This window comes from Anarrhichthys ocellatus, unplaced genomic scaffold (genome assembly GCF_004355925.1).
Source record: "Anarrhichthys ocellatus isolate YVR2014 unplaced genomic scaffold, GSC_Weel_1.0 scaffold32, whole genome shotgun sequence".
NCBI classification, from domain to species: Eukaryota; Metazoa; Chordata; class Actinopteri; order Perciformes; family Anarhichadidae; genus Anarrhichthys; species Anarrhichthys ocellatus.
Window position 1 is genome coordinate 1,210,910 of NW_022280062.1, and position 22,907 is coordinate 1,233,816.

Genomic DNA, 22,907 nt, shown 5'->3' on the forward strand with positions numbered 1-22,907 from the left:
TGGGTATTGTTCTGCAATAGGGTTTTAGTGTGAGCTTACTCTGTTGTACAAAGCAATGCTGTGCTATATCCATTTAATACAGTACACTTCAAATGCCATTATGATGACCTCGTGAATAAACCAATAGAACGCAATCTCCCTGCTTCTGATAGTGATGAACGAAAGAGTAAATAAATACAATAATGATACAGTAGCATTGTTCTTGTAGAGACTGTATTGTCTATTTGAATCAGATATTAGACAAAAAGTACAAGAATATATTATGGTGGTGACGTTACATGAATATTCTAGCTGTATTTTTTCTACTGAGAGACTTTGTAAGACAACAGTTCAAAGAGCATCGCTGTAGTAACCGAGCTGTGACTCTTGACTCTACAATTTAATTGCTTTCCGGAAAATCGAAAATAATCAGTTTCTTCAGGAAACCCTCCGTCTCACATCTGATGACATTTGTGGCAAAAATAAATAAATAAAAGGCAGCTTTGTTTTAATTCAACATACATTGTGTACATTTTGTCGAACAGTATTTATTTGTAGTAAAACTATTCCAGAGCTGGGTGTTTGAATCATCTGTTCTGCCATGTGTGTCCGTGATCACCGGTGTTGGATATCCTTTATGTCTCAGCAACCGTGAGTGCAAGTCCCTGGAAGAACACAGTTGTTTTATCAAGTCCCTTAACACGTGCTGACACAATGGCTTTCACATCGTGCTCACAAATATGATCACTGCCAGTGGAATCTCCTTCCTCCTGGAGATGTGTGCATGAGCACCCCTGATCACTGGCTACTGTTTTTTTGTTTTTTGTTTTGTTCTACCTTAATTTGATAGTTCACAGTACAGAGAGACAGAAATAATTGGGAGAGACGAAAGGGAATGACATCCCACCTGAGCCACCTCGAAGCCCCAGGAGGCTGACAGAGAAATGTCTGCTCATACTTTATGAATATCAATGCGTGAAGCTTTGTCTTGACACAACAACCTCATGCGATGATTCATACTTAATGGGTGCACATTTTGTCTGCACAGGCTCACGTACTGTCTTCACATAGAGCGCTAATTAAGGTTATATGCAACCATATATTATCAGACCCAACCAGAAAATTCACTCCGTAGAGCGCAGATGATCCATCTGCTGTAATGTTTGGTTAAATGAATACAAACCACAAATGTGTGGTATCAAATGTGTTTTTCAAGCGCACGTCTTCAAGCTCTTCTCTTAATCACGAGAGGTCCTTAAGGATACGGTCATAAGTGAGCACCAACAATAATGGGTCCTCTGGGTCCAATAGTGTGCGAGATTGAGCATGGACAGACAGATGGACAGATGCACGTACACGCACACAGGAGCACATCATTTCCTCAGGCTGAGCCTAGTCGGAGATAACAAGATGCTCATGTATTTCAAGATGTTTTGAAGCTGACGATCCTAAATGAGTTACATTATTATAACACAGTCCCACTCAATTTAGAAATGTACATAATGGTTTGTTTATATCTGTCAGCTGCTGCATCCTGAACACGCTGTTAGCTGTTTCTGCCTATTTTTCTTATATAACTGATTACTGACACTAAAGATAGTCTGCAATTCTGCTTTATACACCGCGCATGTCCAGGCCCTAAGCTCTACCACCTTAATTGTCTTCTACCCACTGATACCAGACATTAATGGCTCCAAGTGTGTTTTTTCTATCAAACAGAATCTAGCTCATCAGACGGCCATAGGGCCAAAATATCAAACACTCAATGTTAGTAATACAGCGAGTCAAAAGGCATCCAGTGGTACAATCAGACAAGTGATTTCACCTTCCGTGTTTGATGCCTGAAGATGTCCATCTTAACCCATTCTTGACCAAGACATGAAGAAGAATACCAAGAGAGATAATTCTGTTTAGTTTAGATTCAAGCATGCATCCATCTTTCTCATAGAATTTATAAAAAAATAAATAGTGTAGTCTCTGCAGCATATTTATTTTAGCTGCATGGGTTCCTTATCATCAGGCTGCTCTAATAGGTCTCTTAAATCTCTCCAGTTGATTCAGAATGCTGCAGCACATGTACTAACAAAAACTAAGAAAAGAGATCATATTACTGCTGTATTAGCTTCTCTGCACTGGCTCCCTGTAAAATCAAGAATAGAATTTAAAATCCTTCTCCTCACCTGTAGGAGCCATTACTTATGTCTGTGTATTGTATCTGTTTGTATTGGGAGCCTACCTCGGGTTGACCACGGGTGGCAGTGTGGATTAGTGTGGCAGGTGATTGGTATATGGGGCACAGGTGCAACAGACAGCTAATGATGCATGGGTGACTGGGAGATCACACGGTTTTCACCGCACGCAAGACACACCAGAGGGAGACCAGGAAGATAAGTTACATCATATCGTATCAGCTGTAAACGTAAATTCTAATTAAACGGAACCTCACACAAAAGTGAAAGAGCCTGGAATCTCTTTATTGAAGCGAGTAAAGAACACGATCTTCTCCCGCACACAGCCAAGTGGCTAGTTGCTGGAATTAGTCACTATATCACCTACAAAGCCTTAATTGGTCAGGCACCATCATATCTTAAGGAGCTTATAGTACCATATTACCCTACTAGAGAGCAGCGCTCCCTAAATTCAGGGTTACTTGTCGTTCCTAGAGTCTTAAAAAGTAGGATGGGAGCCAGAGCCTTCAGTTATCAAGCTCCTCTTCTGTGGAACCAGCTTCCCGTTTCAGTCGGGGGGGCAGACACACTCACCACATTTAAGAGTAGGCTTAAAACGTTCCTTTTTGATAATGCTTGTACTTAGCGCTGGCTCAGGTTTGCCTTGGACCAGCCCCTAGATAAGCTGCTATAGGCCTAGACTGCCGGGGGACTTCGTTGGATACACTGAGCCCCTCTCTCCTCTTCTCTCTCTCCTTCTGTATGAATCCATGTCCTATTAATGCACATAATTAACTTTGCTTCTTCCCTGGAGTCTTTGTGCTTTTTCACCTCGCAGGTTTCCATGGATCGTGGTTATATATGGACCATGGTCTTGCCTCCTGCTGTGGTCCTGCCTGACACCCACTGGTACTATCATTATTATTAGTCGTCGCATTGCTTGCTGTTGCTGATACCATCACTGCTTTTGTTATCATTGTTATTCTACTATATCCACTTCTGCTGTTATTAGTAGTAGTCGTAATTTTTCCATTATTATTCTGCTTGCTACTCTCATATGAATACTTTCTGTGATATGCATTGAATGTGTTGTAACTCTGTTATGTTATTCTGTACACATGACATGTATTGCACTTCTGTCCATCATGGGAGAGGGATCCCTCCTCTGTTGGTCTCCCTAAGGTTTCTTCCTTTTTTTCTCCCCGTTAAAGGGATGTTCCTGTGCCGATGTGACAGAGGATGTCGCATGTGTACAGCTTGTATAAAGCCCTCTGAGGTAAATTTGTGATTTTGAATTTAATTTTTTGTATATGTTTGCAGTGCTTTTTCTGAATATTTTGTTCAACGGAGTAATCTTCTTCATTGTTTCTTGTGTTTTATCTCTTGTTTTTTTTCTTCTTAATTGTCAGTATGCTTAACTCTCTTAGCCACTATACATTTTCCCACACAGTAGGAATCATGATGATGAATTAGGATTAAAAAAAGTGATGCACTCACTCAAACATTTGAATAATTAAAAACAGACATGTAATAATAATTATCAATGGGGGGTAAATTCCTCTGATTGCAAATACATGTCAGGACAAAAGATTATTACCAATTGTTGACACCCCTCTGTTTTGCATTGTATACAAAAAATGAAAAGGCCAGGGTGTAGATAGGAGCAGAACTTTTCGCAAGGAGATTTAACAACAATAAAGCAAAACCCGAAGCTTTGTGCGAGCATATGGGTGAACAACACAGCAGGCTCTTTTGTATTCCATGATTTGGACTTGATTGATGTAGTACTGGTGTCATGATTGCGTCCAACACTTCTGACAAAAGCCAATCACTGGGAGCTGCAGTATTTACGACTATAGGGCTGAGGACAAGGGTTCTCATTACCACCAAAAACCCAATATAAATCATCATCAGGGAAGTCAGATTCAAGTATGCTACTCTTTTGGAAGTGTGTGCTTCGTGATCAATACATGTAAGTCATTGTGCCCCAGTTTCTATGGTGATTACTGGGCCATTCATAGTGTCTTTTAACGGAGATGTCTTTTATATGCTGCTTTTATACCTGCCCTGAGACGTGACCATTATGCTTGAATCCATGTGGAAAAGCATCACTCTGCAGGGTGCTTCAGCCTGTGTGTTTGCAGTAAATTTACCTGAAACCTTTATGTAACCTCATAAAGCCAGTATAATGTTTGGCTATTATAGCAGTAGGTGTGGAAATTGGACGCTTTCACGAGATGGGATGAGGTTGCATAATGATGCCCAAATCCATATTTATTGACTTCAGCTCTGCCTTAAGAAACATACAAGTATGCATATACTGTACAGATCCACCACCATCTTCTAAATCTAGCTAAATGTTTATGTTTACTACTACTTGTACCGCTTTGATGTCCTTGTTTTAGATGTGTACTTATACCTGGCCAATACATATTTTGCACTGTTTTATCTGGAGGCTGCTCTACTGGGTGGTTTACAGATTCAGATTTAACAAAACATAGTTAAAACACAGCATAGACATAGTCTAGTTTAAACCACGAACATAACTAGTTAGACCCCGCTTCGAACTGGACCTCCTGTCTCTTGAAGATAGAGCAATAGTGTTCAGCAGACTGAGAGACATTTCACCTTTATTTTCAAAATCAAGCATAGTCCAATGCTTTTTCTTTAAGGTTAAAGATGAGCTAGTAATGAAGCACTATGGCTTCTTAGATTGAAAGAATACTGTTCTCATCTCTGGAAACATCAACGGTTAAAGCAAGAGTGGGTATTGTAATTCAGAAATATTTTTGTTATGTTTGTTGAAATTATCTTTACATCCCTGGAAATGAGTAAATCAAATGTTTTGACAAGGTATTTGTGCCTGAGCACACTCGGCCCATGCACTCATTGCTTGTCACAAGAATCTTCCACAAACTGCTAGCTGGACAGCTTGGAGTACTAACAATGGCTGTGTTTGTTGTTACCTTCATAATGATGATTTTAGGGGAGTGGCTTTGTAGGGAGCCCTGAAGGGAAGGGCTGTCAGTTTTGTCAACTTTTTCGCTAGATTTAGCAACCTCTGGAGCTAGTGCTGCTAGCTACTTTCATTGCAAAATAACGCTGGGCTTGGTTTTTTGGTTTAATCATTTTTTTTAAATCTGACTTGCTCTTGTCGGTTTTTCCAATGTTACCTGCCCGAGCTGAAGTGAGAGCAGCCTCGTATACCTTGCACACCAAAAAACAACAAACAAAAATTTGATTTCTGAGCTACATTCAAATGACTGCAACCAAAGCAGTTTGACTCTTAACGTTTTTGCTCTTTCCTCAGGTGGGTGCATATTAGAAACACTGATTCCACAGCACCGTTGGCTCTTCACATTCTGCCACACCGAAGTAATGAGGCTGTGAGCATTTTCACACTCCAGATTCTGAGGCAATAAACTTGATGACGCTCACAGCCATTTGCTTCACAGTCCTGCGCAGGCCAACCTCACGGCTAACTGTACTGCCCATCCCCCCACACTGTGTTAACTGCCTGTCCCCAGCAGGATGAGCTGGCTGTAAACCACACCAGGTCTATTGATTAATTAATGCAGCCTAACTGCAGGGTTGGCTCCCTGCACTGTAGTGGAGCAGTTTTGGGGCTGCCTGCAGTGGTGACTGCCGGTGTGTCTTTGGTGGGTTCTACAGTGTTGTGGGAGAAAGGCAAGAGATAGTAGAGCAGAGCAGCAGACAACTGAATATGAGAGGAAGCCGACAGCACCATAGTCACCATTAATCACCCAGGGCCATTGTGGTCCTGTCCTCTATACGGCGGCAGTGCGGGCAGGCAGGCAGACAGAGAGGAAGAAGGAGAGAGGAAGAGGCAGAGGAAGAGGGAGATAGGGGGCAGGGTGGCTGCAGGGAGAAAGAGTGGGAGAGAATGGTTGGGGATCAGCCTGTATGTCCACCTCAGCTCCTGCTGCAGGGCTGGGGAGCGTTGCTGCTGTCTCAGTGCTTGTCCTCCGTGTCCTCCCAGGTCCCGGATCCCGAGGTAAGAGCCCGACACACCACCATGTCCTCCACAGGTTCCCCTCATGAATATCCTGAGGGTTTCTCTGTGACAGGGTGCAGGTGTTCTGCCGGTTAAAAGGTAGCTTTATGTGATTCATACTTGTTGTTTGGTCGCCAGAGTTGTTTCTTGCGTTACTTAATGAGGAGTGAGAGAACATTATGTATAGACCTGATACATTATGTCTTACATGAATAGCTGAGCCACATGTGTTTATACCGAAGCAAACAGGAGGATGATGACGTCCTGGTACGCCAAGTTGTTTTTGTGCTCTTGGGCTGAAGAGAAGGGGGTCACATTGCAGAGAATACGACTACTATATCAGACTACAAAAAAACAGCTGATATCTTTTCTATTAAAATAATTCTGCTCCTGAAAAATAGGCAACTTACTTTCTTCACAGTACACTGTGTAGAACAGCATTGACAGGACAAAACATTCCTTTATTATATTAAAAAGAATCAGTAGGTGTGGTTGTATATTATAGAAAGAAATAGAAACAAATTTAAGACATATAATTTAAATACTAGACATGGTGTACAATTGCCTATATCCTTTGTATATGTTATCCTTTGGTGAGTCAATGTAATTGTAATTGGTCCGTTGCTAATACATGTGGCATAACTAAACCTGCATCCCAATGGTAATTTTCCTATTTTTAGATGTTAATCCTCTATCGCATTGTACTAATCTTGTTTGATTAGTCCCTTAAGGATCTTCTTAGGAAAACAGAAACTTACTTGAGGAAGAATATTCAACCATGCCGTTAAATATCAAACCAACCAACCAACAAACAAAAATATGTCATAAATGTGGGTACTTGACGATTAACATGAGGTAACTTGAGGTCAGTAATCTTCTGATTTTGTGTTGTTTGTTCCACCAAAAGAAAACTTGAGGCTTATAGCCACTAATCCTGCCCCATGAAATTGCCCCAGAGGAAAGGACTTAGCATTATATAATCGCTCTTGAAGCAAAAGAATTCTTTAAGAGAAGTGCTAAATATCCCCATCATTGCTAATTCTTCCGTGGGAGTTGCACAAACACGAGTGTAAACTTACTCAGACTATTTTTCCTCGCAGCTTCTTTGTTCACGTTCTCAGCCCCTCTCGTGTCCTCCTCAGCAGACAAACAGTATAGAGGCCCTGAAGACAGCTTGTACTGTCACATGTCGCACGTTGGCTCGCTGAAGCATATTGGGTCTAACAAACAGCTGAACAGCAGGTCTGTTTGCCCTGGTGCTGAGAGTCTCACATGGCACAACAGAGATGTTGGAAAAGGCGCAAATTCAAAGCTTATCGTAACATCTGCTGATTCTTTTTGACTTTCGCATGAACTCAAAGAAATGTTGTCCTGAATGGCATGCATCTAAATAATCTTCCATCCTTCTGAAATTTCTTCCAAAGCAAAAATGATTCACTTACATCTGTGTTTACATCAGCTTATTCTTGAAAAATTGTTCAATTACACCACGTAATGGTGTTATCAATAAAGGCAGTAAATGTAATAAGGGTCCATTTTCTGATCCATCACTTGTTGGTTTATGGACGAAAGTATAGAGTTTCCAAAACCACCATGTATTATCCAATCACGCAATCAATATAGAGTAGAAGGGGAGAAATCCCTCTATCTGATGGATGGAAAATGCAGGAAAAGTTTGGGAATCAGTCTACTCCGTCTGCGCGGAGACCTATTCATAGGCCTATGCACTTGTTTGTGTCGTGTAAGGGGAGATTCAGGTGGAGAGAGCCACAAAAAAAAACACAGATTATGTTGATGTTGTTGTTTTCTTGGTGGAAGAAATGCTAAAGACCTTTTCACCTGGAGCTTTTGTTTTTTATTAGCATTTTGCCAATGCCTTGGAAAAAACTAAATAACTAAACTAAATAACTAGATAGATAGTAAATTTAATTAATACGTTAACCATACCAATAAAGTAAGATGATAAAGTTTCATGGAATTGAACTAAAAGAAGAAGAACGTATTGGCTCTGTGACACAACTAGAATTATTGCCCTTTAGATGACTTCAAATGCTTCTTTTATACATAAATTGTTTTATATGACTCTGATAAGTATATTAGATTCAAACAAAGTTTATCATCAATTCATTTTTTCTTAAAGTCAGAAAGATAGAGAAGTGACTGAAAAAAATCTTACACAAATTCTGACACATTACATTGCCTGAGGATGATGCAGAAGATGTGAAGCTTGAGTTACTCCCAAGATCTTATTTCCTCCTTGAGATTTGCTCTTTGGTGTAAAACCTGTTTGTGAAGGATGGTCTGTTTGTGATGTGCAGGTACTGAAACAATCAACATTCTCTCTTTTTTTCCCCCACAGCTTTTGCCCACAGATCCCCCAAAGAAGCCGGACCCCATCACCTCAGAGTCTGTTGTTTTCTGGGGGCTGCGGTTATGGCAGGTCATCGCCATCTTTTCGTTGTTTGTTTTAGCAATTGGTCAGTATGAAATCGCTTTGTTGACACCTTCACAAACCGTTTTTCAAATAGACTTTAAATCCTGAGAATTAACTGCAGGCCAAAGATGTCGATGCATGCAGTTATGCGTCCACGGTGTGATTATCCAGCACAGTGTGATTAGCAATAATGACGCTAACATTAAGGAAAGGCGGAGATCACTTCTGTGTTTCCAGAAGTGAGTCATACAAACAGCAACTGTAAAACGAGGGAAGAGAAACTCTTACTCAGTAGAAATTGTGTATATGACACACTTTCTCTTTGTTACGAATTTATGAGGATCTCTGGCCTTAGCCTTTCTTAAAGGGCCAGTTTACCCAAATAAGGAAAACACATATTTTCTCATTCAGTTTTTGACACATACTCTACATCTGTTGAGTTTTCTGGTTCGACACCAATACATGCATTTTAACAAGTCTGCAGCCATGCTAGCGGCTCCGTGCATCTGTACTGAGGCACAACGGTGCCTTCAGATAAATGCTAACATCAGCATGCTAACATGCTTGGATGCTGACCATGCTAGCATGCTGATGTTTAGCATGTTCACTATCCTGTTAGCAGGCTTGATGAGAAGAATTAGCTGGTCTCAAATCGGACAAATTAAAAATGTGACCTCATTATCTTGGAACCATGAATGTCTACAACTTGACTGATAAGTGAAAACGTAAGGTATATTGTATATATAATTTGGGTAAGTGATAATTAAACCCATCCTAATTGTGTAGGCCTATACCATGATGTGCTATTCAAATAAGCCAACTGTGCCCCCCCCCCCTTCCCTCTTCTTCAGTCATCACCCTATGTTGTATATTCAAATGTCGAATCCCGAGAACCAAAAAGGAAATAGAGGCACGGCACGCGCAAAGACTGGCCGCCAAAAAATACGCCAACACATTAGAGACAGTGCCACCTCTGAACGAGCTGACTGAGATCCCAGGATGTAAGTACCTCTCTCTAATGTATTTATTAATATGACTATATTCATTTAGTAATGTTACGTTGAGATATAATATTATAGAAGTTGAGATACACAAGCTCTTTCTTGGAAATGTTTGCTTGTTTATCTTGTTATACTGTTTTTTTATTTTAAATACCCGCCGCACAGAGCAACTTCAAATGCTGGAAGCTCCAAATGAGAAAATGTGAGATAAATGTTTGAAAATGGGAAACCACATAGAATATAATATACCTCCTGAGACCAATCTGTGATTGCTTTACACAGAAGCACACGCTAGAGATATTTTATATTTGTCAAACAGTGAAGACGAGTCTTCACTCTCTACTCGGCAGGACTCAACCTCTCAGCTGAGTGAGAACACATATTCATAGCGCATGTGGGGCCGGGACTAATGCAGACAGATAGGCACGTTTCTCTATCATCATCTCTAGCCCAGTGTCGCAAACAATAGGCCGATCTACCTGTTTTATGGGCAAGTCAGACAAAAAAAAAAAAGACAGTTGTGTCGGCCCAATGGGAAAGTGCCCGGTCCACCAGGTGGTCAGTCAGCCCTGGTTAGGAGGACAGCTGTCTTTTACATAACGTCTTTCCTAGGGCAATTTAACGTCTTAATTTTTTACTGTCTCCTCTTTTCACCTCACAAAACTTGCTGCACTTGGTTCAATTCTTCTGCTCTGTTTTATGCTCTGTCGTAGTAAATTTCCTCTTCTCTTCTCTTCTCTTCCTCACTATTTTTCTTCCAGCCACCCCAAGTGCTTCTGCAGTAGAGACAGTCTCTGAGCAGGTCCAAACTCAAAGTGCTAACAGCCAGCCCTCAGCAGTTAGGGTCAGCGAGGAGCAACCCAGCTCCCTCACCTTGCCAGAGACAGGCTGATTTCTGCTCTCATCTTCTTTGAGACTCTCCACCTGGCTAAGTGACTTTAGAATACACAGTGTACACACTGGTGGCCACCCTTAAGCTCCTCTTCATGCAACAGCCATATCTATCTGGTCTTCCTTATTTCTATCGCAAGAGAAATTCCAGCAAATAGAAAAGCATCTCCCATTAACTGCTCACCACATCACTTGTGAAGTTTATTAGTACAATTTGAACTGTCCAAGGATTGTTTTGTGGCGCAGTAGTGCAGCAGTAACTATGTACAGTAGAAAATAAGACTGTTAATGTGGCTTCAAAAACAGATTGTGATGCTTTTGCATATTTAATTACTTTTGTGCAGCTGGCCTTTTGTAGTTTACACTTTTGTAATTTTTGAGATGCTCTGCTTTCTTAAGATGTTTTAAATATGATATAATTATTTGCTTCGTGCATATTTGCATGGAAACGTCAAGAGCATATGACTTTGATAACAATTATGAGAAATAATGAGACAGAAAAAAATGCTAATACTGCAAGCAGGGAAAATTGTAACGCATGCTGTTTGTGATCTGTTATAGTCTGTTTCTACCTGTTTGCTCTCCTAAGGTTAGCTTTGAATGAAGCAAATCATTCACACTATCTCCCGTTAGTGTAGATTGAATATGATTATTGATGTCAAGAACACTGATCTCATCTGTAATTAAATGTTCTGGTCTCTCTCTCTTGCTCTCTCTCTCTCTCTCTTGCTATCCCTCAGGAATTTGGTGTGTTGCCTTATGTGTGTATCTAGCTGTGAAATGTGAGAAATAGGAACTGACATCGGTCTTGTTAGAGCTACCGTCAGAGCATCCATATCCCTTCAATCTCCAGTTTAGTCTAGAGAGTTGATCTAATATGTTAACCCTCTTTCATTAACATATGACTAATCAACTGCTCTGGGAGAGGGGCTCAAGGGGAGGTACACTGACTGCAGCCATAATAAAGAGTGAGGATTAACATATTTATCAGTTGCTCTCATATGAACTATGAATAGTGTAAAGATGCAATATAAATGTAAAGCCAATATGCAAATTTCTGCTTTCCCCAGTGAATATGTCATGCTTAGGTGACACTGAAATGAAATATGCAATAATATCTGACAAACCAAATGACCACATACAGAGAAGCGGTGTCAATGAATGTCGTAACAAATTTTGAACATAAAATTATATTCCTAATAGAAACCGTTGCAATTATTATAATTTTTTTTTCATGAGGCCTTGACTATGCAAAGCAAGAAAACACTTGGAGATTCAAAGCAATCAGTTGGAACATCACAAAATATAACTTAGCAGGTAATTATTACATGTTACAAATGAAGATCAATGGCAACTTGTATCTTTGTGATGTGTGCAGGAATACATTTTTCACATTGCAGCATCTTGTAAAATCTGTTTTTGCAGAATCTCTCCAATTCCCCAATGAGAGTTTCTCCGCCTCATTATTATCGAGCTGTTGAAAGCATCTGGGACGAAAAACAAAAAGGGGAAAGCTTTTCAGTTTCAAAGCCAATATCTGCTGCAAATTACACACTGCAAAGAAAGAGAAGGACGAAACACAGGCTTAGTCTGTACCTTTCATCTCTCTGCCTTCATCTCCCTCACAAGCACTCAGACAAACATTTAATTAAATACAAAATCTGAAAAGACAGAGCTGTGGATCAATCCCTCCTAATGTGCCATCAAGACCTGCTGCTTCCACATTACTGCTACTAACGAAGTTGTCAGTGTCACCAAACAGCTGCAGTTGTTGTTGTTGTTAACAACTCAATTTCTCACACATCTGTCCACTACAGCTCTGAATGGGCAGCGAGGAAAAGGTCATTTGAGGTTCATAGCACGCCGACTGATGAGTGACGGACTTGCGAAAAGGAATTTGGTCGGGTTACAAGTCCCGCTTTGTTCCTCAGGAGGGAAAACTTACTTGAATAAAGCTGCCAATATTTGAGATATCAGTAGGACAGTTTGTTGCTGGCAGAAACACCACTACTGAGGTTACATTTACAAGTTGAACTGTGATTTCTTTGGAAATGTCACAATGCCATGTGCCCTCAAATTTTATCAAAAATTCCACCAATTGCATCTGAGCTGAACTTTTGACATTTCGTGGAGGAGTGAAGGCGGAATCCTTTTGTAGAGGGCAATGTTAACCTTTCATTTCTCCACTACCATGCACAGTGTGGAAACAACAGGAGTCCACCAGCACTCCAAAATTGGAACAATGTGGAACATGTCTGGGTTTTTAATTTAATTTAATCCCAGCTCTTCATTTAGCGGATAAAGAAATAAACAAGAAGAAAAAGACGCAACATAAAGGAGCTGATGAGTAGAAGAGAAATGCATGAGTACTGAAGCACAAGACACAAAGAAATCTATTCACAAACATTCTGATGGTTGGTTGAGTATTTTAAGTCCGCTGGATTCACCCGACACAGTAAAACCGAAATTATTTCAGGTTCACTCTGACCCCCTTCGGCAACTTTTGACATGTGATGTTTGTTTGTCATTTGGTTTGTGTTTCCAGTGTCTCTGTAATAGAGAGCATCGGGAAAATGTTTGCTTTGCTGCTGGAAAAGAAACAACAAAGCTCCATTGGCCCCAATTGAGTCTGTCCTGCATTTTATTTTTAAAGTTTTAACAGTAGTTGCGGAAGTGTAAATCACACCAATGTTTCTTGTTGATCTATATCAGAAGTAATGTGTTAACTCTTGCCAGAGGCAGTTACATTAGGGGGTCGGCTATTTTAGAGTCTGATTTATTTTGAGGGTGCATCTTTTATGTGGAAAAATGGTTTTGAAGGAAATTCTGTGGGTTTAAATGCTGCAAAAATGCATTGAAAATGCTTTGAGGTTTTACTTTTCATGAAACCTAAGGTAACATTGGAAACCTTTGTTTTTACTCTCAAAGACAACTTATTTTTCATAAAAAAAACTAAAAAAAAATCAAAGACAAACAAAAAAACAAACGAAATGAGACATACATAAAAAGAAGAAGCTGAAGGTTCTGCTTATCATCTAAAGTTTAACAGCTTTTGAACATGTATCTCCACATGCAGGCAACCTGTTTCAACATTATCTTTAGGTCACAGATATCGTTCTATAAGCATTATATGACAGGTTTTGGGATCATCGGAGGATTTTAGGCAAGAGTTTGATATTTTGGGAATACGCTTGATTGCTTTCTTTCTAAAGATTTGATGTAAAAAAAAAAAAAAATCAATGCTATTCTCATATGTCTGTCTGTTAAATGTGTAACTACAGACAGCAGCCAGTTTGCTTAGCTTAGCACAAAGACTGGAAACAGGACTGGAAGCTATAGCCTTGCTCTGACCAAAGGTAACACAATCTACCAACCAGCATCTGAAAAGCTCACTAACGTGTTGTGGCTCGTTCATTTAAAAAGAACAAAGAAACAAAGTGTAAAAAACACCAATTGCAGTTTTACAGGAAGTTATGGAAGTTATGTGCTGCGCTATAATTCCCTTGATACTGCGACTCGTCATCTTGACACTTTTCTACCAAATAATCAAATAGGATGTAACACATGTGAATAAGCCTTTAACGCATTGTTAGGCTGATTTTGTTACTTTTGGACAGAGCAAGAGTTGCTGTTTTCCCATTTAAACTATTTAGGCTAAGCTCTCATCTGCTAGAGGTGTAGCTTCATATATACCATACTGACATGAAAGTAATACCTCTCTTCTCATCTTACTCTCAATAAGAAAACAACTTAATGTCAAACTACTTCTTTAAGTCCAGAGGAGTCTATTGTTAATATTAATTTAGTTTTTCTTAAATGTACCTTTCCAATCTCAATCTTGTCCCTTCCAGATAGTCATCCTCACTAACTTTGTTAGCTGGGTACATCCTTTTGATCTCCAATTCTCACCCAGAAAACACATCAAACAATCCCATTAAAAAAATCAATAGACCATGCTTATTAGTACGGATAGAGGCAGATGTGCTTTTATCATTACATGCAACCTACTTAGCCCGACATTCTTCTGGATTAAATTCTCTCTTCCAATTAGCACATGAGGACCTTGATGATACCTGTTGCTGCCATGAAACCTCTGCCTTTTATTTTAAAACATTTTTTATTTCTTGTTTCCCTGCAGCTGCAAAGGTAGAAGCGAAAGAAGAGGTGACAACAGTCTCTGGTAAAGTGGGTGCTGATAAAGGAGAGAAGAAGACCAAGGAGGGCAAGAAAGAGGGCAAGGGTGCCAAACAAGGAAAAGGAGATGAAAAGGACACGCCAACAAAGAAGGGTGAAAAAGGAGCTGGTGAAGGGAAAGGGAAGACATCTGGAGAGAAGGGTGACAAAGGGGACAAAGGGGACAAAGGAAACAAAGGAGATAAAGGAGGCAAAGCAGGGGCTAAAGGGGGAGCCAAGAAAGCTCAAAAGTGAACTCTGCCTTCCACGGACAAACATCGAAAAAGATTCATTCATATTTTTCACTTCCAGCATTTTGCACATTTTTTTCTAAAATTAAATTTGTATATTATATTTGAAATAAACAAAATGCATGTATATATCAAAATGTGTAATTTGTCTACTTAAGAATGAAAGAATGAAAGTTGCAAGAGTATCAGAGTACAGTAAAATTACAGATTTATTCACAATTCACTGATGAACATTAGAGACCAGAAAACATTTATTCCAAGTTTACACGTATATATCTACAACGTACCTAAATCACTATAGAGTGATGAGAATCTTAGCAAACACTGCTCACATACTATGAAGCATGAACACCAATGCTGACTCCACGGAGTACATCTCGAGATAAATAAAAGACAACCACACACATTTTATACTTCCATGAGAGGTATTTAAAAACATCGAATTACAACATTAGCTCTATGATTATTGGCCTTATTGTACACTTAATTCCAAAACACAATCATTTTACATGATACAATCAGAAAGAAATACTGTATTATAGGGTATTAAAGTGCTCAGATATAATTTTTTATGTTTTTTTTTTTTAATGGAATATTTTCATGCTCTGACACCAGCCGCATCTTTCTCAAACAAAAGGAACATAATGTTTACTTCCCAAGGGGCAATTAGTGGAAAGCCAGATTGAATTAAACAGAGTTGTGAGAGATGCAATAAATAGCGGCTATGAAAATAAATTGGGAGCTTGATTCCATCAGTGTGAAGTCACCAAAAGAACACAACAGCAGCAGGGATAAAGAAAGCTTACCATCAAATGGTGTAACGTAAAGGAATTCTTCGTATAAGAGCAAATATTGGTTTTGGTCACATGTTGATATTAATGTGAGACATCAGACATATTGGTCAGAACCAAAAGGTAAATCAGAAGATACAGAGTTTAAAATATATTGTGGAATGATTCATTAAATGCCAGTTTGAATGCCCTCCCTCATCTGTAAATATATTTACCTGTTTTGTTTCGGACTATATACATAACCAAATATTGCAAACATTCCGTAAACAAACAACAACAACAACATTGAAACAGTTTTGTAACATATTCATACACATGAACACTATTAGCTCACAATTAGAATGTATTTCTGATCTTTGTAAACATTGTGACTTGTATACACATGTAAAAAAGCAGCATAACACTGAACCATCTGTAAAAATGACTTATTCATTTCTGGGGTTTCTGTCATAAACAAACGTCACTCTTTCAATTCCAGCTGAATATGAGATATTTGAGGAATGCTCATTTCATTGACATTCCTCTGGAATACATGACTGTTTCTTGCACCTTGTGTGTTTTTAAATGCGGTCTCGTCCTTTGAAAACTGCGTGGGAATGTATGTTACCATCTTTGTCATATTTCCATTCAGTTCTTATTACCTCAACTAACGCTGAACCCAAAGAGACACAGTCTTCAAAGACATATTCCAGCTTTGACATCATGCTCTACAGAAAATTTGAATATGAAACATTCGTTTGAACTCATCGAAATCTGTTGTAATTAAGAGAGATGAATACTGGGTTTTTCAAAACACCAGAAACTGTACAACATTTTGAAAAAAAAAAAAAAGAGCACAGCCTTAATACATAGCAACACGAAATGTTGACCGCGCTAAAACTACTTTGAAAGTATAAAAACAGGTGTGCAACAACAGAGGACTTCAATTACCTGAGTACCTTTCCTTTTACACTGAAGTGGATTTAAGTCAATGCAGAACAAATGAGATACCATGCCAGAAAGCATGAACAGATGCCTCAAAAAAAAATGTTTAAGCTAAACCTACACTTACCCACGCTGACTTTAACCCATAACTTGCTGATACAACTGCCCACCCATGTGTCACTAAGAGCACTCAAAATCCACCTGGCTTTACATGGTGATTAAGGCTGTTCCTGGCAACTACTGTAACTAACCCCCAGTTTGATTTATGCACAAACGCTGGGCACAAGACATTTTCCAAAAAGAAGTCAACAGAAAACAAGATAACAACAGTTACGGCAGTGGAAAAGAAATAAGAAACGGCAGTCTGTTTTCATCCTTTTACACATTCACTGTGGCAGGTGGTTGCTGAACGAGTCGAGAGTGTTTTTGCTATAGCGAGGGTCATCATCCTTCAGGTAAAGATGGCCCAGCTCACGAAAGTGATACACCCTTTTTGCCTCGAGTCTCATCTGTTGGTAATGTTCCGGCTTGATTCACAGGAGAATAAACTGGCAGTGTTGATGCATGCAGCCATCCCCTTCAGACCGTCCCGAGGCCGTTTCATGATCAGTTTTCATCCCTATACACGGCGGCCTGGAGGTCACATGACTGTCTCCCTCTCCTCCTCTACCACAGGCGAGGGTTTCTCGTTCTCGCAGGGCCGTGTGTGAGCCGGATGCTCCTCATCAGGAATGTGAAGCTCCTGTCCTGACGAGGGCATCGAGTTCTCAGAGACGGAGCCGTTCTTTACGTAACCGGGGAGGTTCCTGTGCCCGTTCACAGGCACCGGTCCCAGCCTCGTGGTGAGGTGGAGGGCCAGTGGTCCTCTGGCAGTGACGTTGGTGACACTGGTGTGCGATACCATTGGTCCATAGCTGTAAGTGTTGCTGCCGCTCCGAGCTTTTCTTTTGAAATCCAGGGCCAGAGTCCTCCTGCTCCAGGACTTTTTGATCTCAGCTTGCACCTGGGAATGAAAAGAACTTATTTAGCCATGTAAGAGCTTAAATATCATGCAGGAGTTTTGGTGTAAAATGCAAAACTGAGATCTTACCTCCCCATTGCAAAAGCAGTATATAATTGCAACTAAGAATCCCTGAAAAAAGAGTGGAGAAAGATTTGTCTTTAATGTGCACTTTACATAACATTTTAGCCGTATAATTTAATATTTAGTATGGTATATTAAATCATAAGCTATCCCTTTATTCCTCTTTAGCAAGTATTTTCTGTGATTAAGACACGTTAACCCTGCGGACTTGTAAAATCCTGATCAGATCATCAGATTTGTTCAATTTGAAAAGGCTACATTAATATGAACCCTCAGCTAAATTCGCATTTCTGGCTTTTCTGCCACAGCAGATTTACCTGGAAGGAGTTGAACAGCATCTCATAGTGCATCTGTATCAGCCAGGGAACTCCAGACACCTCTGTATACGGCATGGCGTGGAATATGATGTAGTGGACCCCAAAGAGCGGCATCAGCACCAACGTGGACTTCAACAGTTTTCTGTGACAGAGACATTTCATCATCTCAACAAAAAAGTACACAGCAGTTTGCCAAACCGTCTGCACACCACAGAGCTAAAACAACAGCTTCCAGTCATGTGTTGAGACAAAACAAATAATCTGAAGACGTAACCTCTGAAATTGTGATGGCCATGTTTCACGACTGAAGAGGAGCTGCTTGTCTTGTGAGGTTCAGAAACAAAAATGAGACATTTGCACAATGCGTTTGACTCAGTACCTGTACTGCTGTCTTGTGTCACACCTTCCAGCATTTGTTTCTCGCAGTTTAGTTGCCAAGACTCTGATGATGTTCAGAAATAGCATAAAATTCACCTGAAGACACAAATAGAAACATAATGATATCAGTAAGTGCATGTGCAAACATAATAAGGCGTTATCCAGCTACTGTAATGCCACAGGTGCAGTGAAGCACTGTTATTTCACACTCAGCATGTACTTACCACTATAGCCGCTAGGATAGGCACTTGATATATCCATTTCAAATTGCCTGCACTTAAGTCCCAACACCTGCAGTAGATAAACAACAACATAATGGGGATAAGCACGAGTTAAGTAAGGATCGAGTCTTTAGATGCGATGCTCCAGGATCCCTCAGTTCAACACCGGTGTCTCGAATGATCAATGCCATCGATGCACGAAATGATAGGATTTACAAATCTATTTTCTGTGCCTTTTTTAAGATGGTATTAAAACACACTCTGCCTAAACTCTTACATGTGATCAACTAGGGCTGTAGCAACAAGGACTCCCATCTCATGTGCTTTTTGTCATATTTTTTTGGCCTTCAGCTGTGAATTCACAGATCTTTGGGCAATAAGTGTTGATAGTGGGTCAGTATTAAGCAATGTGGCATCTACTGTTGATTAATTCGATTTTTAGCCAAAGCTGGGGAGCTGTGTGGTTACTATCATGCTTGGTTTGTTTTCCTGCCCGAAAATAACGTAGAATGGAGCTGCTCTCCACTGGACCGGTTCTGGATAGCAGCTTATAGTTCTAAGCTCTCAGCTCTAGGGTCTTCGTCGTTCGACTGTGGTGCAGGACCAATGTGGAGACGACAGATAGAGCCAGTAAGAAGGGGTTGAAGATCTGCCAAGTTGGTTAGAGGCAGTTTTCTTTGAAGGTGAATCCACTTGAATTATTCTTAGCTTTCATACCTGCCTACAAGCTTTGCTACAGCTCTTTGAACAAAGTTCCTGGCATGTTTGGTAATCAGCAATTGTGAAGAACGCTGACATTTTCAGGCTGTACATACAGCATGTGATGTGTGAAATGTATATTTGTTGAAGGAGACTTGCTACAGATACCACATCTGATAATATATGTAATCTACTTTGAATGTATAAAAATGTACTTTATCTCTATTTAAGTTGACCAAGAGTAATGTTTGTATTATTCATGCAGATCACTTACTCTGTGTCTGCAAATGTGGCTCTCATTGTTGCCCAAACTGTCACAACCATAGCTGGCACTCCTGAAAAAGAGAAAAAAACATATTCAAGTTATAGCCATCTCGATTATACAAAATACTGTAAATGACTCCATAATTTCCTCATACGAGTAGAGCCTGGGTCGCACAGCATCCACATTGTATGCGCTGTGCTTACGTAACTTATACGCACAGTGTGTACAATGCAGGAACTGTAAAGCCCATATTCATGCAGTGTTTTTACACACGAGTCATTTTCCATTGTCCTCACCTTATTAATACAATATCAGGGACAGCTGCTCCCATGTTTTCTCTTTTTTTTCTCTCCAGAAAATGACTAATTAAAATGAAGCACCTTACATATTTAATGGTTTAATTTTCATGATGATTCCTCTAATCATAATGTAATCACTTTCAAGGTAGAATGTACATGAAGCAGAACTCACCCCATCCAATCAGAGTAAATCCCCACAGATACTTTCTGTCTGAGAAGAAGGTCATGAAGATGAGGCTGTGAAGGTACAGACCCTCCACCAGGATCCAGTAGTAATTGGTCGCCAGAAAGTACAAAAACAAGGTCACGACCACCTTGCAGCCGATCTATACACGGACAACAGACAAGACACATGCTGAAAAAAAGTATTTTGAAATACATGAATAGAATACAGTCCGTCATGATGAGAGAGGTTGACGGTACGATCCTTGGCTGGGACGTGATCTGTGTCGAATTAAAAATAGCATTGCTACAAATGAGGGACAGATTGTGTTGGATGTAAGAAGCATTTTCTTGCCGAGTTTGAACATAGCCTGTGTAAGGACTATTATTGTACTGACATGCTTACCTGAGTTTAAGCTATATTAATTTGCAATATTTATACTAATTTGTACTATATATATATATATATATATATATATGAAGCTTTGTTGCAAACTCTGTGCTGTGGACCAGCTATAATAAACCAAGACATAAAAGACAGATGCGTAGATTGATCAAATTTATGACTAGTCAAAGTCAGAAATTAAATGAGTTTTGCTAATGAAAAGTAATTCAAAATCAAATTTTAGCACCAAAAACTGTTAATATTTTCACAACAATTTACAGAGGCTTTGTTTTTATTGATACATCAGGTAAAGCGAAAAAGTGTAGAAACATGTTCTATATTAATTAGTCTCTGGGTCGTATTTGCTACACACCCGACAGTATTCAATATGTAAAAGCACAAACATCCTATAATGTTCCTTCATTGTGCCATATGTTACCTACTTTAACGATACCGTTTTAATCCAGTAACTCAATTTGGAGAGCCACAGGATCAGTGTCCACTACATAAATTGCGCAAATTGTTTGTTTGCATTTTAAAGCATGCATGAAAAGTAGCCCGTCTTTCCCCATTTTTTTAAACTTCACTCTGAAAGGGAGCGCCAAGCACTGACCTAGTAAAAGCTTGGCATTTGCTCCAGCTCTGGAAAAGCAGGAGAGACTTCCCAAAAATACCACTTCCTCTTTGGAAGCAAAACTTTTAACACCAAAATAATCAAATTATCTGTGCATGTAATGCAATCAGACAATGATTATTCCTGTTATGACAGAAAATATTTGATTCGCTATATACAATAATCCTACCATAATGTTACATAAGAAAAACATTCTATATGTGTCTTGTTGCTTGTTATAGCGTTAAACCTCTTTGAGTCAAAGTTCAGTGAGTGTTTTTCCTTTTCATTTTATTTCTTCAAGAACAGAGTGCGCTGTGTTTGTGTACTTACGAACTGTGTTTTGTTGGATGGCGGAGCCTCAGTGATGGACTTGAGGTCTTCCACTGTGACTCTCTCCATGTTTTCCAAGGCCGATCCAGAGTAGAGCACAACATCTTTCACAAAAATACTGATAGCTCTTAACATGTAAGACACAAAGAGGTGCATGTGGATGTAGTTCCTGGTACAGTGCAACCGCCTGGGAAAAAGACCAACAAGAGCGGAAAGGTCAAAACATAGAGCCGTTGAGAATCGTGTGTGTGTGTGTGCGGGCTGGCATACCTTAGTGTAAGTGTGTAAGTTATTTCACACTTACACACACACACACACACAAAAAACTCATCTTAATTAGAGCCAGCTGACTAACACATTCTTGAGATTACGAGGCTTGAAACGCACAAATATTGAATTGCTCGGCTCCAAGTGAGCTGTAAAAACTAAATTGCAAGCATGTGTTGAGAAAAGCATGCAAATTTACTTCCAGACAAGCACAAGTTTATCTGTCAAAAGCTCTTCCAAAACATCCTGTCTGAGTGTTTACTGAGTGGGCCTTTGAGGTGGTGCTCCAGTACTGGAATCAGGTTGCCGGATAAAAAAAAAAAAAAAAAAAAAAAAAAAAAGTCACTGAATACTAATACTGGAAATTCATAAAACATTAATACATTCCAAAAGTCAACTTGAAATGTAAAAAAGTCTGATATTTTTATAATTATTTCTCTGCTGTTCAGCATTACCGATTTATTCTCAAGCCTCATTAATGAGCTGAATAATCGACAAGCAACCCGTAGAGAACTATTGATTTAAAAAGGCGTACATTTCCCTGGTGAAAGATTCTGAACACAACTGCTAATGTGAAATATCCCTTTTCTCTCCCTGGAAAACATTTATGAGCTCGCATGTCTAAAAGCTGACATGTTGAAGGGGAGACATGGCTGGAGTGCTCTGGAGCACAGAGCCAGAATGTCAGATGGGCCCCTGGGATAACTTATTAAACTCATTTGGCCCATAGATTTTTCTGGTGCCAGTTGGGAGCGTTCCTAAAGCTGTCTTGACTGCCTGCCTGCCTGTTTGTCAAATCAAGTTTCTGGGAACATTGGTAAACAGTGTCTACACATCGATTCCTGATACTCTGCATGCTCAACAAAATAAGCAAATAATGACAAATGTGCCAAGAATTAATCAGCTGTGAAAAAAAAAATGAAGTCAACATTGTTAAGGTGTTTTCTTTGGGGGAACACTGTTGCCACTAAGGTAAGCTATAGGCAGATTAAGCATCTGTGGTAAATCCCTTAATCATCAACATTCCTGCAGGAGGAGAAGCAAAGCTGTTTCTAATTCTCCACATCTTTTTAAAAACGTCTTTTATCTTGTGTCACTGGGAAACTTTAATCTCTGTGAGCTTGGTAGAATAACAAAATCAATATCCAAGCTTTGGTTGTTTGTCATCGGAACCTTAAATCAGCATGAAATCAGCAAAGAATCTAAATGTCAGACAACGGAACATGCATTACTGCAAGCCCGGAGGCAGACTCCTTC

The 22,907-nt window shown here is 39.7% G+C and overlaps 2 protein-coding genes across 3 annotated transcripts in view; one reads left to right on the forward strand and one right to left on the reverse strand.

Annotated features, from left to right (window-relative positions):
* The first annotated feature begins 5,881 nt into the window (after positions 1-5,881).
* On the forward strand, positions 5,882-11,191 carry tmie (transmembrane inner ear). The gene is made up of 4 exons (XM_031865378.1): positions 5,882-6,162; positions 8,522-8,639; positions 9,448-9,597; positions 10,359-11,191. Exons 1-4 carry the CDS (start codon positions 6,052-6,054, stop codon positions 10,487-10,489), a joined length of 510 nt encoding a protein of 169 aa, XP_031721238.1. The 5' UTR covers positions 5,882-6,051; the 3' UTR covers positions 10,490-11,191.
* A 3,909-nt stretch (positions 11,192-15,100) lies between these two features.
* Positions 15,101-22,907, reverse strand: part of pth1r (parathyroid hormone 1 receptor) — a 37,752-nt gene continuing 29,945 nt past the window's right edge. For both annotated transcript variants that reach the window (XM_031865296.1, XM_031865295.1), the window contains 8 exons: positions 21,384-21,570; positions 20,063-20,216; positions 19,601-19,661; positions 18,631-18,697; positions 18,408-18,502; positions 18,029-18,170; positions 17,718-17,759; positions 15,101-17,630 (listed from right to left, as the gene is read on the reverse strand). In XM_031865296.1, coding sequence (XP_031721156.1) covers positions 17,268-17,630; positions 17,718-17,759; positions 18,029-18,170; positions 18,408-18,502; positions 18,631-18,697; positions 19,601-19,661; positions 20,063-20,216; positions 21,384-21,570 — 1,111 coding nt within the window. In that variant the 3' untranslated portion in view covers positions 15,101-17,267. The remainder of the gene's footprint in view (positions 17,631-17,717; positions 17,760-18,028; positions 18,171-18,407; positions 18,503-18,630; positions 18,698-19,600; positions 19,662-20,062; positions 20,217-21,383; positions 21,571-22,907) is intronic.

Coding starts and splice junctions, on each gene's coding strand:
- tmie (XM_031865378.1), top strand. CDS start 6,052: ATGGTTGGGGATCAGCCTGTATGTCCACCTCAGCTCCTGCTGCAGGGC. Junction 8,640..9,447: donor GTTGTTTGTTTTAGCAATTG/GTCAGTATGAAA, acceptor CCTCTTCTTCAG/TCATCACCCTATGTTGTATA. Junction 9,598..10,358: donor GCTGACTGAGATCCCAGGAT/GTAAGTACCTCT, acceptor TTTTTCTTCCAG/CCACCCCAAGTGCTTCTGCA.